At 48.2% G+C, this 19814-nt stretch overlaps 1 protein-coding gene across 1 annotated transcript in view; it reads left to right on the plus strand.

Annotated features, from left to right (window-relative positions):
* Positions 1–19814, plus strand: part of LOC147115212 (uncharacterized) — a 139617-nt gene that overhangs the window by 53957 nt on the left and 65846 nt on the right. The window contains exons 7-8 of the mRNA XM_085993576.1: positions 2156–2265; positions 6743–6833. Of these exons, the coding sequence (XP_085849702.1) occupies positions 2156–2265; positions 6743–6833 (201 nt within the window). The remainder of the gene's footprint in view (positions 1–2155; positions 2266–6742; positions 6834–19814) is intronic.

Here is a 19814-nt window from a genome sequence, read left to right on the forward strand (position 1 = left end):
GTAGCTGACCCGCGCCGGGTCCCATCTCCTGGAGGCGGGAAGGGGATTACAGCCACTTAACTGCCTGTTAACAGGTAATTAACAGGCAGTTAAGAGGATTATCCCCATTTTTCCAACAGAGGCATGGGTTTCCCGACGTCGGGAAACCCCGCCAGGGTCACCGAGGCGAGCAGTGGATCTACGGGGTGCAAACGTGTGCTATGAAGGTAAGTGATGGGTGCAAGTGTAGAGAGGTAAGTATGTGAGGTGAGTGGAAAGTAATAGAAAATGTTTACTTACCTTTGTTTCTTCCTGCAGGCTTCAACAGTTGGATGCGGAGAGTCTCGCATCTCCGTGGCAGAGATGACAGATGGCTGCTGCATTCTCCGATGCAACAACCATCTAATTTCTGCTCACAAAACAGGTTTGATGAGTCTTGAATACAAGGACTCATCAAACAACATAGAATGTCAATGTTTGACAGCTTCACAGAGCTGTCAAACGATGACAATTCATCTGTCAAAAATTTTTGACAGATGAAATGTCATACGCTGGCGTTCTCTGTAACCAGCTTCCCCTTAATTGGCCTGCTAAGCCCGCTGGTCAATCAAGGAAAAATAGTGTGGGTTGGCCAGAAGTCGATGGAGGTGGGACTAAAACCCGATAAGCAGCAGTCCCACCTCCAACGCGCCCCCATTGACAAAATCATCCCCATGAGTTCAAATCCCACCATGGCAGCTGGGGAATTTAAATTCAGTTAATTAATAAATCTGGAATAAAAAGCTAGCATCAAATATGGGGACCATGTAACTATTGGACTGTCGTAAAAACCCATCTGGTTCACTGATGTCCTTTAGGGAGGGAAATCTGCCGTCCTTACCCGGTCTGGCCTATATGTGACTCCAGACCCACAACAATGTTGTTGACTCTTAATTGTCCTCTGAAATGGCCTAGCAAGCCACTCAGCTGTGCCAAACCGATGGATCACCACCACCCTCTCGAGGGCAATTAGGGATGGGCAATAAATGCTGGCCTTGCCAGCGATGCCCGCATCCCGTGAATGAATCGTTAAAAAAAAGTCAGTTTCACATGTTCACCACTGTCTGTGTGAAGTAGCTAAATCTAAATGGGTTACCTTCCCCTTTCTGACCCTGAGTCAATGTCCCTGATTAGAGTTTGTGATTCTGTAAAACAATTTATTAGGAATTGTTTGTGTGCTTTAGGATGTTTGAAAAATTCAGTGAGGTTTCCCATAAGCCTTCTTTTCCTCTGGTCTAAACATTCCCAGCTTCCTGGTCTTTTCTTGTAGCTCAGCTGTCTAATCCCTGTGATCAGTTTAGTTGTTGTCGTATGTACCTTTTCCAAAAGTTGGGGTGACCAGAATTATGCACAGTACGTCAGATGGCTACAAACTAGTGCTCTAAATAAGCTCCATGCTCTATCCCTTTGACTCAAATTAAAGTCATTGATCTTAATGATCTAAGATTAAGATCTAAGATCTTGTTTGCCTCTTTTATTACTGTCACACACTATACTGGTGGTTTCAACAATTGTCCACCCTCTCATATGTTGCATTCTGTAGTATACCAGCATTCATTTTACATTTCCACGAGTTATTCCTCTTCTCCATCTCATCATCTTGGACTTGTTTGCGGTTAATTGCATTTGGCACTCGTCAGCCCAATTCCCCTCAATCTATCCAGATCCACCTGTAGTTGGTCCACTTGCCTCCTGTTATTTGCAGCCTCCCCCATGTACATTAATGGCCGGTAGGGATACCAGCATTAAAGAAAGTGTAATTACACAGAGTGCCTGATGTGCACTGAGGTATGCAGTGTGTGAATGTACAGAAAGCACGAGAATATCTGGTACATTCAATATACTAGTGTAAAAATGGCATCGCCTGACCACCTCCCTCCACCCCGCCCAGGTTTGTAGGTCATGGAGACTTACATAAGTATGTAATTTTGTGGACGAGTTTAGCGTAATACAATTATTGGTGGAGCCAACCCTAAAAAAAAAATTGGAATGGGAGTCTGTGCATACTTTCAATAGCTAACTCAAGTATCCTGAGGTCTGGGATGGATTAAATTGTAAATATACTGCAGTATTTTCTGTTTCTACCTAACATTCCTCTGCTCACTAAATCGTTCTCTTTCATGATGTTCCCTCTCAGATCGAACTGAGTCAGCTCGATTGTTACTACAGTTTCAAGCAGATGCAGGAGTTTGTGATAATACAGGACAATTATGCCTGACATTGATGGCTGCAAGCATGCCTCAACTTGTGAGTAAATCGAAATATTAATTTAACATTCACATGTTTATCAAAAGGCGTAATATAATGGCCCGGATTTTGCGGTCAGTGGCCACTGGCCCCGAAGAAAGCTGCCCACAAAGATCTTGAGATCTCTCTCTGTGTGGCGAGCAGTTTGGCTTTTTCGACATGTAGTTGAGATCCGTGTAGTGTAGTGGGAATCCCATAGTGTGAGCTGCTGTGCTGTCAACAGTCACAGTGCAGAATTCTCACAGACGGGGAACCAGGAGGTTAAGAAACTGCTTTTATTCTGACTTTTTATAAATGTTAGAGAGAGCAAAACAAAGATTGTGGCTCTCACATGGGGAAAAGGTAAACCTGAAATAAATATGAACAAACTTAAAAAAATTTTTTTTTTTAATTTCAAAGTTTCTTAAAAATTGTAATTATTATTATGTAGAAGTTTGACACTGCACAAAGTTAAAATTAGTTTTTCAGGGCCAGATGTTTGTTCAGCAGTCAATGCGCTGTTAAAACCCCAGTTACACCTAATCCAACAAGGCCTAACATTTAATGGAGTATTTAACAGTGATATTACCGCAGAAAAGCCCAAGTTTTTGTCAATTTCACTGAATTCCCTGATTACCCTGATTGCCAGCTATGGGGGAAGGGGGTTCCTGGAGGCCACAGCGCAGCCAGTGTTGGAGCAGTGAATGACTGACCGCAACTCCAGGATTTCCACATTAGGATGCACATGCGCGAAATTCTGAAGTTGCGGTCAGTTTCAAAGGGGTAATAATAGCGAACGCTGTTCGCTCGCTGTTATTGCCCACTGCAAATTCCGGGCCAAAGACATGATCCTGCTCCACTCTATCTCAGTGATCTTCTACCGCCATACGTCTCCTCGTGCGCCTTCTACTCCTCTGAATCCAGATTACCGTTCATCCGCCTCCTTCGACTCCACTTCCCAAGGCTGATCTTTCAGTCTCTACACCGCTCTCCTCTGGAATTTTCTCCCAAAAACATTTGCCCTACAACTGCCCTTCTAAAAATCCTGTTCTTTTAGTGCACTTTTGTTCTCCCCCGACTAAATTTCTCACTTTTTTCTTCCTGATTGCCACTTTTTTTCTTTTACATGACCAGTGCTATATAAGTGAAAGTTGTTGTTGTCCCCCACTTCTCTCCGACCCCTCCATGGTCTCTAAATTTTCAGACTGCTTGTCCAACATCCAGTACTAGCCGAGCAGAAATTTTCTCCAATGAAATATTAGGAAGACCGAAGCCATTGGCCAGAATTTTCCGTGGGGTCAGCGGGCAGGATTGGTGGCGGGTTGGGTGGGAATGTGTTTTTTTTTACAGCAGGTCAGGACCCCGCCGTCACGCGCATTTCCCAATGTCGAGTCTGTCGGCGCTGAGCAGACCCAACGGGCAGCGGCGGGGGACTCAATTAATCTCATTAACATCTAGTTGACAGATCATTAACAGACTTTTTTAACTTACCTTTTCACTTTAACTTCATGGCCACGGGAACCACGATGTTCGGGGTCCATGGCTGTCAACCTGAGGTGGGAGTTCTGTGGCCATTGCTCCAGCTGATTACTTGACAGCTTCAAATGTACAGTAAAAGCTCCCACCTGACAGATCATCACTTTCCTCAGCCACAAGCTGTTTCTCAGTCCATTTCCAGCAAAGATTCTGCAGGCTTTCCACTTTCCACCCAGTATCACTTCATTGGAAGAACTTTCTCACCATTGACAGATTGCTTCTGTCATCTGTACTTCACCTGCCATCTATTCCATCAACAAGGGTGCCCTTTATACTGTCTCAGCTTGGCCCTCAGAATCAGACCACGATTAGCCCCAACACCAGCAGCACCAGGAACACCAGCAGCACCAATAACAGCACCAACCTTCTCCGCAATGCAATGATGCTGCACAGGACAGAGGGCATCAGCACCTGAGCACGTTGCTGCTTGGGAGGCCAGGGATGGCCTCATCATGGCCAGATTTACTTCACTTGATGCTGTACACCCTGGCTGCCACATGATGCACCAGGTTGGCACCACCCCACACCAGCACCATAAAGCATCCCTACAATGTCCAAGCCATTTCTTTCACACTCATCACCATTGCGGAGGGTACCGTTATGTCTCACCATTCATTCTAACTCCCTCAGCCACTTCCAAAGGTGCACACAAATCTGTCCAAGAACGCAAAGTGTTGAAAATAAAGGTTTGAATGTTTGACGACACATTAACAGAAACTTTACATGAACATTGGATAAAACATCCAAGTGCTACCCTTGTTATTAGTTGGTATGATTGGACTAGGATGAGGGTGAGTGTGAGGGGTGGCTAGTGAGATGGGGAAGTGATAATGTAGATAGAGAGGGATGGGTGGAGGTGCAAGGTAAGTTGGTGTGAGTAAGGATGTGCAGGAGTAGGGTAGGGAAGGCAGAGTGATGGGGATGTAATGAGAGGCACAGCAGGATGAAGGTGAATGTGGCTTTGTACTAACGTTTTGTGATCTAATGAGATCATTGAAAGGTTTGCGCCACTGCACCCAGGTCCTCCTGACGATATCCCTGCTTGTGCCCTCCTGTGCAATGTGCAAACAGGCTGTGTTGATCTCCTGGGGAGGTTTCTTCTGCCCATCGGAAGGGAAGAGGACCTCACTGTGTGCTCTGACTCCCTCCATAAGCATATGGAGGGAGTCATGGGAGAACCTGGGTGCAACCCTGCACCTCTGCAGTCATTGTCAGTGTTTGCAGCACTTCAATGCTGTAGAACACCGACAGCACAAATGTCAGGATAAAGTTGGCCATGGTCCCTTTAAGGAAACCGGCTGATGACGCGTCCTGAAATAATGTCACCAGACCCGCTTCCTCTAATTGGCCCGGGAAACGCGCTGGGCAGGCCCCATCAACAAATAGTCATTTCACAGAGCGGGATGGAGCCATCAGCGGGGCCGCAACCCGCCACTGACATCACCCGCCATGGACCCACTGAGGTAAAGAAAATCACAGCCATCGGCTTCAGTCCCCGTCATGAACTGTTCCCTAGCCACCGACTCCATCCCTCTCCCTGGCAACTGTCTAAGGCTGAACCAGACTGTTCGCAACCTTGGTGTCATATTTGACCCCGAAATGAGCTTCCAACCACATATCTGCGGCATAACTAAGCCCGCCTATTTCCACATCTGTAACTTTGCCTGTCTCTGCCCCACCTCAGCTCTTCTGCTGCTGAAACCCTCATCCATGCCTTTGTTACCTCTGGACTTGACTATTCCAACGCACTCCTGGCTCGCCTCCCACATTCTACCCTACATAAACTTGAGGTCATCCAAAACTCAGCTGCCCATGTCCTAACTCGCATCAAGTTCCGTTCACCCTGTGCTTGCTGACCTACATTGGCTCCCGGTTGCGCAACTCCTCGATTTTAAAATTCTCAACCTTGTTTTCAAATCCCTCCATGGCCTCGCCCCTCCCTATCTCTGTAATCTTCTCCAACCCCGCAACTCCACCCCCCCCCCCCCCCCGAGATATCTGCGCTCCTTAAATTCTGTCCTCTTGAGCATCCCTGATTATAATTGCTCAACCATCGGTAGCCGTGCCTTCTGTTGGCTAGACCCTAAGCTCTGGAATTCCCTTCCTAAACCTCTCCGCCTCTCCACCTCTTTTTCCTCCTTTAAGACGCTCCTTAAAACCTACCTCTTTGACCAAGCTTTTGGTCACCTGCCCCAATTTCTCCTTAACGTGGCTCGGTGTCAAATTTTTGTTTTATAATACTCCTGTGATGCCCCTTGGGACATTTTATTACATTAAAGGCGCTATATAAATACAAGTTGTTGTTGTTGTTGTATGATTCCACCAGATGGTGTGGCACTGAGACATACTGGTCAGGAAGGCCTCAAGTTTGGTCCCCTGCTCTGTGCTGAGTTACTTAGGGTGGCAATGAAGTGCTACACTTGGTTTCCTACATTACAACAGTGACTCCACTTCAAAAGTACTTAATTGGCTGTAAAACGCTTTGAGACGTTCGGTGGTCATCAAAGGCACTATAGAAATGCAAGTCTGTCTTTCTTTCTTTCTTCGTGTACCTGCGGTGGAGGGGGGGGAAATGAGCCAGGTTTGCTGCACCTGCTTGTTGTCCAGTGACCCTTGCTGCTGGGTGTATACGTGTAGTCAGCTAGTGCCCACAGTCTATGAGTACACAAGATGAACGGCTCCTTGGGTTAGGTACCAGAGTGCTATCAGCACCCATGGAATTGTACTCTGGCGTGAGAAGCCACCTTCATGAAAGGAAGGGAAGAGGAGAGAAAGTTGGAAAGATTTTTATATAATCCCAGAACGTATAAAGAAAGAAAGACATACATTTATATCGTGCCACGACCTCAGGACGTTCCGAAGTGCTTTACAGCCAATGAAGTACTTTTGAAGTGTAGTCACTGTTGTAATGTGGGAAGCACGGCAATGATGAATAAAGCATCTTTTTTGCTGAATCCCATAGGCAGAAATGGCCTTGGATCAGTTTCTCATTAAGGACAAAGCTAACCGAAAACAATACTTCATGCTGAACATTCTGATACCCCAACCTTCAGGTGAGCTGACTCATCAATTAAATTAACATGTTGTTTTACAGCTTGACTCATACAAACAGGCTGAGCCTAGGCTGAATACTCAGGACCCATGTGCAAGTATTTTGGATCTAAGACTTCCACAATTATCAGGGGACATCTGAACAAGTTAGACTAATGTCCAATCTAATATATAACAGGGCGCTCTTAGTCACACGGCAGGCCTCCGATGCAGGCTCCACCTGCATACTTACCATAAACCTCTTCTTACAAGTATGGATGAAGTGTGTGATATAACTGTAGTACCACTTAAACTGCTTATTTAAAACACATGGGAAGCAGGTCATTCACAATTTGTTGGTGAACTGTGCAGTCCATGTGCTGTGCTGTGTAAGATCAGGATCACAGGCTCACACACAGATTACCCAACAGGGCTTTAGAAGTTGTAAGGCTTTTATTAAAGAGCTACAGTTTTAAAGCATAATCAGGTATTACATATGGTTTAAGCTGAGTATAATAGACATACAACCCGTGACAGTGGGAGCGATCTATGACTCCTGAATTGGAATGCCATGACCGGACGGACGGGGAGGCAGTACGGTGGTCTCGGATTGGGTGGATTCCTGGAGTCTGCTGCAGTGGTCACTTCCGTTGGGTCACCTCTCAAGCTGTTGGAGGTGTGAGGCTGTGAGCCACCTCCGAGGCTAAACTTGATCAAGGTGTTAGGCCGTAGCCACCTCGGGGAAGCCTTCGCCCATAACTGCCTGATTTCCTCTCTTGGTCGTCTATATTTATATTTATTTCGGTGGGCTGGTAATCACCTGGTGTCAATCATTTGATCCCCCATCCTATTGTCCAATTGTGAAGTGGGAAGGCATCCCTCGCCGTCCCTTTCTGCATGGCTGACAAGGCCTCCCTCTTATCTTTCTGAGGAATGTTTTGTTATGTTTCTTTAAGGACATTTTATGACTTTTCGGCTCCATTTTTGTCTATTATCCCCCACCCTGTTTTGTTTTGCATTTTACGATTCCCTTCTCACTTCTATTTGTCTTTTGATGCTTGATATTCGACCTTGCTGGCATTTCTGCTCTCTGTTCCCGGCTGCATGGTGTCAGTCTCTGTTCTAAGAATTAAAACCCATCTTTGACTCTAACAGCTATTTCTTACAGCTGTGCTGCTTGCCCAGAAGCATCTTTGTTGCTCGTCTCTGAAACCTCTCTAGTGGATCAACAACTTTTTCCAAGACAAGGTGCCCAAAATTGCATGCAAATTTCCAACAAGTGGCTTCTTCAGGCATCTAGAATAACTTGTGTTGACTGAAATGCATCCCTGTGCATGGATAGCTTTGCTGATCAGAGCTACACATTAGCTGGCGACTTTCACTGAACATTCAGCAGCTTCAAATCCTCTTTTCCACCTTTGCTGATGGCCCTTTGTGTTGCTCTTTGTGACCGGTGGGTACTGCATAGAATCTTTGTTTTGATTTCCCCTCACTTCACCATTGTAATTTAGTATTTTGTTTTAAGCTAATTTTGTTTCAATATTAGTTTGGGTAGGGCCAACCCAACCTGGAAAACAATTTAGTGGTGTCGGGGCTTTAAGGAGTGGTACTTGATTGTGCCTTGGTGAAGCGAGGCTTGCCTGACTCTGCATTTGACCAGCCCACTTCACAGTAGGACCTCTTCATTGTGTTGCCTTCCAGGACTGGTGGGTCCTGCATGGAATTTTTAGTTTGACGCCACTGATTTCACAATTTTCATTTAATTTTGCTACATTCATTTATTTTTGGTTTAAATACCAAGACTGGGAACTCAACATCCAGGGGTATTCGATATTCAGGAAAGATAGGCAAAAAGGAAAGGGGGGTGGGGTAGCATTACTGGTTAAAGAAGGGATTTACACAATTGTAATGAAGGATATTAGCTCTGATGATGTGGAATCTGTATGGGTAGAATTGAGAAATACTAAGGGGAAAAAAACATCAGTGGGAGTGGTATATAGACCTCCAAACAGTAAGGTGGAGGTTGGGGATGGCATTAAAAGGGAAATTAAAGAAGCGTGCAATAAGGGCACAGCAGTCATCATGGGTGACTTTAACCTACATATAGATTGGGCTAACCAAATTAGTAACAATACTGTGGAGGAGGAATTCCTGGCGTGTTTACGGGATGGTTTCCTGGACCAATATGTTGAGGAACCAACCAGAGATCAGGCCATCTTAGACTGGGTATTATGTAACAAGAAAGGCTTCATTAGCAATCTTGTTATACGAGGCCCCTTGGGTCGGAGAGATCATAATATGATCGAATTCTTCATTAAGATGGAGAATGAAGTAGTTGACTCAGAAACTAGGGTCCTCAATTTAAATAAAGGAAACTACAATGGTCTGAGGAGCGAGTTGGGTAGGATTGATTGGGGAATGGCACTCAAAGGGTTGACGGTGGATAGGCAATAGCAAACATTCAAAGACCGAATGGATGAACTACAGAAGTTGTTCATCCCAGTTTGGCATAAAAATAAAACAAAAAAGGTGACTCAACCGTGACTAACAAGGGAAATTAGGGATAGCATAAGATCCAAGGAGAGGACATACAAATTGGCCAGAAAAAGCAATAATCCTGAGGATTGGGAGCAGTTTAGGATTCAACAAAGGAGGACAAAGGGATTAATTAAGAAAGGGAAAATAGAATATGAGAGTAAGCTTTCAGGGAACATAAAAACTGACTGTAAAAGCTTTTATAGATATGTGAAGAGAAAAAGATTGGTGAAGTCAAGCGTAGGTCCCTTGCAGTCAGAATCGGGGGAATTTATAATGGGGAACAAAGAAATGGAAGACTAACTAAATACATATTTTGGTTCTGTCTTCACAAAGGAGGACACAAATAACCTCCCAGAAATGCCGGGGAACATAGGGTCTGATGAAGGGGTGGAACTGAAAGAAATCAGTATTTGTAGGGAAATGGTGTTAGGAAAATTGATGGGACTGAAGGCCGATAAATCCCCAGGGCCTGATGGTCTACATCCCAGGGTACTTAAGGAAGTGGCCCTAGAAATAGTAGATGCATTGCTGGTCATCTTCCAGAACTTGATAGTCTCTGGAACAGTACCCATGGATTGGAGGGTAGCTAATGTTACCCCACTATTCAAAAAAGGTGGCAGAGAAAAAGTGGGGAATTATAGACCGGTAAGCCTGACATCGGTAGTGGGGAAAATGCTAGAGTCCATTATAAAAGATGTAATAGCAGAGCACTTGGAAAGCAGTGACAGGATCGGACAAAGTCAACATGGATTTACAAAAGGTAAATCATGCTTGACTAATCTACTGGAATTTTTTGAGGATGTAACTGGTAAAATAGATAAGGGAGAACCAGTGGATGTGGTGTATTTGGACTTTCAGAAGGCTTTCGATAAGGTCCCGCATAAGAGATTAGCGTGCAAAATTAAGGCACATGGGATTGGGGGCAAGGTATTGACTTGGATAGAGAACTGGTTGGCGGACAGAAAGCAAAGAGTTGGAATAAACGGGTCGTTTTCCGAGTGGCAGGCAGTGACTAGTGGGTACCGCAAGGATCGGTCCTAGGACCCCAGCTGTTTGCAATATATATTCATGATCTGGACGAGGGAATTGGATGTAATATCTCCAAATTTGCAGACGACACAAAGCTGGGTGGGAGGGTAGGCTGTGAGGAGGAGGTCATGAAACTCCAGTACGATTTGGACAGGTTAGGTGATTGGGCAGAAACATGGCAAATGCACTATAATGTGGATAAATGTGAGGTTATCCACTTTGGTGGCAAAAACAGGAAGGCAGATTATTATTTGAATGGCAATAGATTGGGAGAAGGGGACGTGCAAAGAGACTTGGGTGTCCTTGTGCACCAGTCGCTGAAGGTAAGCATGCAGGTGCAGCAGGCGGTTAAGAAGGCAAATGGTATGTTGGCCTTCGTAGCAAGAGGGTTCAAGTACAGGAACAAGGATGTCTTGCTACAGTTGTACAGGGCCTTGGTGAGACCACATCTTGAGTATTGTGTGCAGTTTTGGTCACCTTATCTGAGGAAGGACGTTCTTGCCATGGAAGGAGTGCAGCAAAGATTCACCAGGCTGATACCTGGGATGGCAGGAATGACGTATGAGGAGAGAATGTGTCGATTGGGCTTATACTCACTGGAGTTTAGAAGATTGAGAGGGGATCTCATCGAAACCTATAAAATTCTGTCAGGCCTGGACAGACTAGATGCTGGAAGGATGTTCCCGATGGTCGGGGAGTCCAGAACCAGGGGTCATAGTCTAAGGATAAGGGGTAGGCCATTTAGGACTGAAATGAGGAGGAATTTCTTCACCCAGAGAGTGGTGAACCTGTGGAATTCTCTGCCACAGAGGGCGGTGGAGGTCAGTTCATTAAATATATTCAAGAAAGAGTTGGATATATTTCTTAAGGCTAAAGGGATCAAGGGATATGGGGAGAAGGCAGGGACAGGGTACTGAATTTGGATGATCAGCCAGGATCTCATTGAATGGCGGAGCAGGTTCGAAGGACCGAATGGCCTATGATATGCCTATCAATTAGTCCAATAAAAGGCGACGAGTTAAGAACGTAACTGAAGGTTTTTATTGGCTAAATAACAGAGCCCACCCTCGTGGGTGATCCGATCCAACAGGGAGGAATACTAGCCAGTCAGCTACCTTTATACCTGGGCAGGTAATGGGCGGAGTCGGAGGTGGTCAGCCCAGGTATAACAGTGCGACAAGAGGCGACCTCGTGTAGTGATGTGACAGTGAGAACAGTGAGAACAATATACAGTGATAACTATAACAGTGGTTTACCACATTCACCCCTTGTTTAGATTAGAGTCCGACGGGGTGAAGTGTATTACCAGCTCTGGTATGTCAGTCTGTCCGGAGGCTTCGTTAGCCTCTCCGATCGTCGCAGCGGCGGTGTTACATTATCCGGTGTTAAAGCTGGTGTCTGCGTAGTCGGCAAAGGCTCGTGGGGTTCCGGCATGCCGTCTACCTCGGCTGGACTTGGGGGGTTGGGAGGGGGGGGTGAGGGTGCGAGGTCTCGTAAGGAGACAGTGTCCTCCCGTCCGTCTGGGTAAGCCACATAGGCGTACTGGGGGTTGGCGTGCAGGAGGTTCACCTTCTCGACCAGGGGGTCCGTTTTATGGGCCCTCACGTGCTTTCGCAGCAAGACGGGTCCCGGAGAGGTCAGCCAGGTTGGTAGGGTGGTTCCCGTAGTCGACTTCCTGGGGAAGACAAACATTCGAGCATGGGGGGTGGTGTTAATGGCAGTGCAAAGTAGTGACCGGATGGAGTGCAGCGCAATCGGGAGGACCTCTTGCCAGCGGGAGGTTGGGAGGCCCTTAGACTTTAAGGCTAAGAGGGTGGCCTTCCATACCGTCGCGTTCTCTCTTTCCACCTGGCCGTTCCCTCGGGGGTTGTAGCTGGTGGTCCTGCTTGCTGCAATACCCCTCTCCAATAGGAACTGACGGAGTTCCTCGCTCATGAAGGAGGCGCCCCGGTCACTATGTATATAGCCATTCGCCTCGAAGGCGGTGTACTGGCTGTCCTCCGGGCTGATGGGGAGTTGGTGGTAGGCCGACTTGAGGTCGATGGTCGAGAATACGCGGTATTGTGCAATCTCATTGACCATGTCCGATATGCGGGGGAGGGGGTATGCGTCCAGCTGGGTGTATCTGTTTATGGTCTGGCTGTAGTCGATAACCAGGCGATTTTTGTCGCCGGTCTTGACTACCACCACCTGGGCACGCCAGGGGCTGCTGCTCCCCTCAATAATGCCCTCTTTCAGGAGTCGCTGCACCTCAGAGCTAATGAAGGCTCTGTCCCCAGCGCTGTACCGCCTGCTCTTAGTAGCGACAGGTTTGCAGTCGGGGGTGAGGTTAGCGAACAGGGAAGGTGGCGGTACCTTGAGGGTGGATAGGCTGCAGGTGTTACGCGGTGGGCGGTTTAACTTTCGCTGGTTGTCGACTGTGAGTGGGGGGAGGGGTCCACCGTATGCTAGGGTTACACTTTGGAGGTGGGATTGGAAGTCCAGCCCTAGTATGACGGCAGCGCACAGCTGGGGGAGTACGAGGAGTTTAAAATTTTTATACTCTGTCCCTTTAACCGACAATGTCACGACACAGTAGCCGCTGATGTCTGTGGCGTGCGACCTCGATGCCATCGAGATGCGGCTGCGCGTTGGCAGGACGGGGAGGGAGTAGTGGCTCACCGTGTCTGGGTGGATGAAGCTCTCCGTGCTTCCGCTGTCGAACAGGCAGGTCGTGGCGTGGCCGTTGACTTTGATGTCCATCATTGAGCTGGCCAGGTGGTGCGGGCGGGCTTGATCCAGGGTCACGGAAGCTAGGGTGTAGATGAGCGCGTCGTTGTCATGACAAGATGGCGGCGAAGATGGCGGCCCCCGTAGTTCACATGAGGCTCTGTTTAAATCGTTTGCCCCGCACAAAGATGGCCGCCCCTGCTGTTCCCATGAGGCTCTGCAGGCTTCGGCTGCCCCGCACAAAGATGGCCGCCCCTGGTTTTCCCATGAGGCTCTGCAGGCTTCGGCTGCCCCGCACAAAGATGGCCGCCCCCAGGGTTCGCATGAGGCACTGCTGGCTTCTGAGGATTTGCTTCTGCAGGCCTTGGAGAAGTGGCCTTTCTTGAGGCAGGTTTTGCAGGTCGAGTTTTTGGCTGGGCAGCGCGACCTCGGATGCTTCTCCTGGCCGCAAAAGAAGCAGCCAGCGGCCCGATCGGGGTTGCCTGATGTCGGGGCCGGTACCGGGGCTAGCGGGCCCGGTCGGATCCGTGATGCAGACGCTGAGGTAGGTCCCGGGGGCAGCGCTGTGAAGGGTGGTGGGGTGGGGGTCGGGCCCGAGTCCCAGGGTCGCGAATAGTACCTGGCAAACGCTTCCTGGTCTTGCTGGGTGGCCTCTAGGGTGAGGGCGAGGGCTTCGGCCTTGTCCAGGTCTATGTCCTTAGCTTCAAGCAGTCTTTGCCGTGTGTAGTCGGAACGTAGGCCTCTCACCAAGGCGTCGCGGACATTGTCTTCCATGTTCGCAGTAGCCGTCACCGCTTTAAAGTCACAGTTCCTGCCGAGTTGTCTCAGCGCTCGTGAAAATTCAGCTATCGATTCTCCTGGCTGTTGCTGGCGAGATCTTAAGAGATGCCTAGTGTACATGTAGTTTACCGGGCTCCGGTACTGCTGTTTCAGTAGGTTGATGGCGTCGTCGTACGTAGTCATGTCCTGGATGAGTGTATATACTCTCGGGCTCGCTTGGGCTTTCAGGACTCTTAGTTTGGATCTCTGAGGGACGACGGCTTCCTCCAGGTACGATTCGAAGCAGTCCAGCCAGTGTTTGAAGTCGTTGGCTGAGTTTGGTGCCTGTGGGTTTAGATCCAGGTATGGTGGTTTCAAGGCTTGCAGCCAAGCCGGCTGGTGTGGCCCGTTGTCTGGAGGCTGCTGTTGCTGTGCTGCTGGGTGAGCTCCTTGCTGTTGCTGTTCATTATCAGACATCTTTAAAATTTAGTCAATAAAATTGATATGCCTATCAATTAGTCCAATAAAAGGCGACGAGTTAAGAACGTAACTGAAGGTTTTTATTGGCTAAATAACAGAGCCCACCCTCGTGGGTGATCCGATCCAACAGGGAGGAATACTAGCCAGTCAGCTACCTTTATACCTGGGCAGGTAATGGGCGGAGTCGGAGGTGGTCAGCCCAGGTATAACAGTGCGACAAGAGGCGACCTCGTGTAGTGATGTGACAGTGAGAACAGTGAGAACAATATACAGTGATAACTATAACAGTGGTTTACCACAGCCTACTCCTGCTCCTATCTTCTATGTTTCTATTATGATGGGCCTACCCAACCCAGAAAATGTAATGGTGTCACCCCTTGATGTGTCCCATTGACGTGAGGCTTGAGTGACCCTGTGTTTACACTGATACAAAAAGAAAATACTGCAGATGCTGGAAATCTGAAATAAAAACAGAAAATGCTGGAGAGACTCAGCAGGTCAGGCAGCATCTGTGAAGAGAGAAACAGAGTTAACGTTTCGGGTCGATGACCTTTCGTCAGAACTGGAAAAAAGCAGGAAATGGAACAGATTTTTAAGCAAGTTTAGGTGCTGGGAAAGGGGGGAGGGGAGGAAAGAACAAAAGGGAAGGTCTGTGATAGGATGGAAGGCCGGAGAGATTAAGAGACATTAAGAGATATTCAAGGCAAAAGGAGTTGGTAATGGGACAGGTTAAGAAACAAAAGATGGCTCTAGATGAATTGTAAATTGCGCTGGCAAAATGAAAGACAGCTGCCATGTGGGAGAGAAGAAAAGACACAAACAAAGGTGTGGATAAAAAATATATATGTGATAGGGGCCGAGGTTATGATCTGAAATTGTTGAACTCTGTTGAGTCCAGAAGGCTGTAAAGTGCCTAATCGAAAGATGAGGTGCTGTTCCTCGAGGTTACGCTGTGCTTCCGTGGAACAATGCAAGAGGCTGAGGACGGTGAGGTCTGAGTGAGAATGGAGCGGAGAATTAAAGTGACAGGCGACCGGAAGCTCGGGGTCCCCTTTACGGACTGAACGGAGATATTCCGCAAAGCGGTCACCCAATCTGTGTTTGGTCTCCCCAATGTAGAGGAGACCGCATCGTGAGCAGCGAATACAGTATACTAAATTGCAAGAAGTACAAGTAAATCACTGCTTCACAAGGAAGGGGTGTTTGGGGCCCTGGATGGTGGGAAGGGGGGAGGTATAAGGGCATGTGTTGCATCTCCTGCGCTTGCACGGGAAGGTGCCGGGTGAAGGGGAAGGGGTGTTGGTGGGTGATAGAGGAGTGGACCAGGGTGTCGCGGAGGGAGCGGTCCCTTCGGAATACTGAAAGGGGAGGTGAGGGGAAGATGCGTTTGGTGGTGGGATCATGCTGGAGGTGGCGGAAATGGCGGAGGATGATCCGTTGAATGTGGAGGCTGGTGGGGTGAAAGGTGAGGACAAGGGAAACTCTATCGTGGTTCCGGGAGGGATGGGCAGGGGTGAGGGCAGAAGTGCGGGAGATAGAACGGACACGGTCGAGGGCCGTGTCAACCACAGTAGAGGGGAATCCTCGGTTGAGGAAAAAGGAAGACACGTCGGAAGCACTGATATGGAAGGTGGCATCGTCAGAGCAGATGCGGCGGAGACGGAGAAACTAGGAGAATGGAATAGAGTCCTTACAGGAAGCGGGGTGGGAGGAAGTGTAGTCCAGGTAGCTATGGGAGTCAGTGGGCTTGTAGTGAATGTTGGTCACTAACCTATTCCCAGAAATGGAGACGGAGAAGTCGAGGAAGGGAAGGGAAGAGTCAGAGATGGACCATGTGAAGGTGAGGGAAGGGTGGAAATTGGAAGCAAAGTGGATGAAATTATCTAGTTCAGGACGAAAGCAGGAAATGGCACCAATACAGCCATCAATGTACCGGAAAAAGAGGGGGGGGGCCTGAGTAGGACTGGAACAAAGAGTATTCCACATATCCCACAGAAAGGCAGGTATAGCTAGGACCCATGCGGGTTCCCATAGCAACAGCTTTGATTTGGAGGAAGTGAGTGGAGTCAAAGGAGAAGTTGTTCATTTTTGAATGTGTTTACACTGGGGTACCGCAGGGATCGGTGCTCGGTCCCTTGCTGTTTGTGGTCTACATTAATGATTTGGATGTGAATGTAAAAGGTATGATCAGTAAGTTCGCAGATGACACAAAAATTGGTGGGGTGGTAAATAGCAAGGCGGGAAGCCTCAGGCTACAGGACGATATAGATGGGTTGGTCAGATGGGCGGAACAGTGGCAAATGGAATTTAACCCTGAAAAGTGTGAGGTGATGCATTTTGGACGGACTAACAAGGCAAGGGAATACACAATGAATGGTAAGACCCTAGGAAAGACAGAGGATCAGAGGGACCTTGGTGTGCATGTACATAGATCCCTGAAGGCAGCAGAACAGGTGGATAAGGTGGTTAATAAGTCATATGGGACACTTGTCTTCATTAGCCGAGGCATAGAGTATAAGAGCAGGGAGGTTATGATGGAGCTGTACAAAACGCTGGTAAGGCCACAGCTGGAGTACTGTGTGCAGTTCTGGTCGCCACACTATAGGAAGGATGTGATTGCTTTGGAGAGGGTGCAGAGGAGATTCACCAGGATGTTACCTGGGCTGGAGCGCTTCAGCTATGAAGAAAGACTGGACAGGCTGGGGTTGTTTTCCTTGGAGCAGAGAAGGCTGAGGGGGGACCTGATTGAGGTGTACAAAATTATGAGGGGCATAGATAGGGTGGATAGAAAGGAACTTTTCCCCTTAGTAGAGGGGCCAATAACAAGGGGGCATAGATTCAAGGTAAGGGGCAGGAGGTTTAGAGGGGATTTGAGGAAAACTTTTTCACCCAGAGGGTGGTTGGAATCTGGAACTCACTGCCTGAAAGGGTGGTAGAGGCAGGAACCCTCACAACATTCAAGAAGCATTTGGATGAGCACTTAAAATGCCATAGCATACAAGGCTATGGACCAAATGCTGGAAAATGGGATTAGACAGGGCTTGATGGCCAGCGCGGACGCGATGGGCCGAAGGGCCTCTTTCTGTGCTGTATAACTCTATGGCCTAGAAATTCAGTGGGCTTTGCGCCCAGTTTCCGCCCAAAGAGGGCTTCTGCGCCACTAGAGGAGCTTGCGCTGATATTCAGCGCTGCGTTAATGGCGGCGGTAGCCGGGAGCGCTGCGCCGACACCGATGATGTCATCGGTGTGCGCAGTGCCCCGGTTCCGCCCCGCTACTGGCCCGACCCCCATATTTAGTTGTGGCCGCCTCTTCCGCAGCGGCCGCAAACAACGTTCAGCAACCGGGGCTGTCCTGCAGCCTTATTGGGGCGAGTTAAGGCGGAGGTGCGGCCGGCCGCTTTTTCGGCGGCCGCCTGCCCGCACCTCCTTCCCCAGCCTCCTCCACCACCCCCCCCCCACCCCGCGGCATTGCCGGCTGCTTTCCGGGAGCCCGGCACTTCTCCGTGGTGCCGGGCTCATTTGCCGGCACTAGCGAGCGGCGATCTCGGAGTTGCAGGCACCTCCCCCTTAAGAGAAGGAGGAAGGCCTGCAGTACCGCAGCGGGTGGCGCTGCAGCACCTAGCGCGCCGGAATTCAGTTTCAGCGCCCCAAGCGGGGGCGGCCACACCCTTGAATTGCGGCCGGCTTCGACTTGGGGCGCTGAAACTGAATTTCCGGCGGGCGCACGTGGCTCCGCGCGCAGCGGTAACTTTTGGGCGCAAGCCAGCTGGCGGGCCCAAAGTGAATTTCTAGCCCTATGACTCTATGACTCTATGCCTGTTGCAAATTAGGTCCTCTTTGTTATCTTACCGCCTGTGACTAGTGGGCAATGCACAGAATTTTTGTTCTGATTTTCCTACTTTCATCTAATTTGGTTATTTCAGTTACATTTTTCTTAGATATTTTTTGTTTGAGAAGTCCCTGTAATTTTAATGGTCTCACCCGTTAAAAGGAGGTGTTTAATGTACCCTGACTTGGTAGAGCTTTTCCCAAACTCACAGGCCCATTGGCTTATCTAAAAAGGACCTCTTCATTTTATTTTCTTTCTGCAGCACTCGCACGCAATTCCCCATTTGTGAAGTCAAGGGTGCAACCCGCTCCCAGGCCTTGCCATGCCACGTCTGAGACAACCAGTAGGAGGCGCATTGACGGGAATGACTCACATTCCAGTCTTATTTTTTCAAACCCTCCATCCTTCCTTTCAAGGAAATGCCTCTCCAGTAGTCCGGTTGTGAGTGGGAATCTTCCATGCTTGGAAAAACACCAAAAGGATAGAAGATAACACACAATGCTGGGTCTTCCAACGGATTGGAGAGTTTGCCCAGTGCTAAACTGGGCCGCGCAGACAAGGAAGGTTCCTGCTTCAATCCTCGGCCTATACCGCATTAGCGACACTACAATTGCCCTGAACATCCCTGAGTCTGAGAATGGAAATTCAATCAGTGTTCTTGCTGCTGATTGTCCAACGGCTTATGTTTGAAGTATGAATATGTGGGCAGGACCAGGCTCGCTTGTGAAGCCCCAATGTTTGCTCACACTCATCAGCAAGGCTCACATATGAACAAAATAACCGCTTGGGTGCAGTACTGGAGGTCATCTGGCATCTAAGGAACTGAAGCATAGCAATGTATTAGCAACCTCAGGAGAAGAGCAGATTAAACTGTCGAGGATTAAAACGGAAAATGGTTCAGAGCTGCAAGAACTCAGCAGGCATTATGTGTCCTGAGGAATAATAACACCTTAGAAGTTAATTATAATATAAATATTGATCTAGAAAGTGAAATTTAATAGAAAAATGCATTTTGTAACATACAGTAGATGATACACTTTTTGCAATACACAGATTTCAATATTTGAAATCTCGAGGTAAAATAATTCATTTGAATTTGAAAGGTGGTGGTTGTTGTTATGTTTGCTGATCAGGTTTGTTCTGACTCATCAAGCTGGTGTTCCAGATAGTGGCTGACTGCTAGTTGGGAAATAAGCATCTAGCGGCCTTTGTAAGGTGCCAATCTGAAAGGAGTTCCGAAAACAGGTGTTTCTGTGTCGGTTCTAATCCGCCTCAAGATACAATACTGGAAGTCAGTCTGGAGTATTGGCAGCAAAAATGAAATAAGCCAGCAAGAAGCAGAAAAGTGAGAGATGTATAAATGATAGCGAAGCTGCCATTTGTTCTTGGCTGTGACCAAAATGAAGCTGGTGTGGGTAATGTTTATATTACACCTTGATATCGATCACCAACACAAATCAAATTAGTCCCAAAATTCTACAACTGTTCCAGCGAATTCCTGCCATAACGTCACAGAAGCCATAATACGTCGGGCACAGTCTCCAGGATGGTCTTGTGGGGACGGAGCCTCTGCCCTTCCCTACCAGGCCATCGACGTAAGTGGGTGGGACCAGGAGCACCGTATCCTGAAGTGGGTAGTTCCCGCGCCTTGACCCTCAGT

The sequence above is a fragment of the Somniosus microcephalus genome, chromosome 7, assembly GCF_052327205.1.
Source record: "Somniosus microcephalus isolate GS21.2 chromosome 7, FLI_Smic_1.0, whole genome shotgun sequence".
In the NCBI taxonomy this organism is placed as follows: Eukaryota; Metazoa; Chordata; class Chondrichthyes; order Squaliformes; family Somniosidae; genus Somniosus; species Somniosus microcephalus.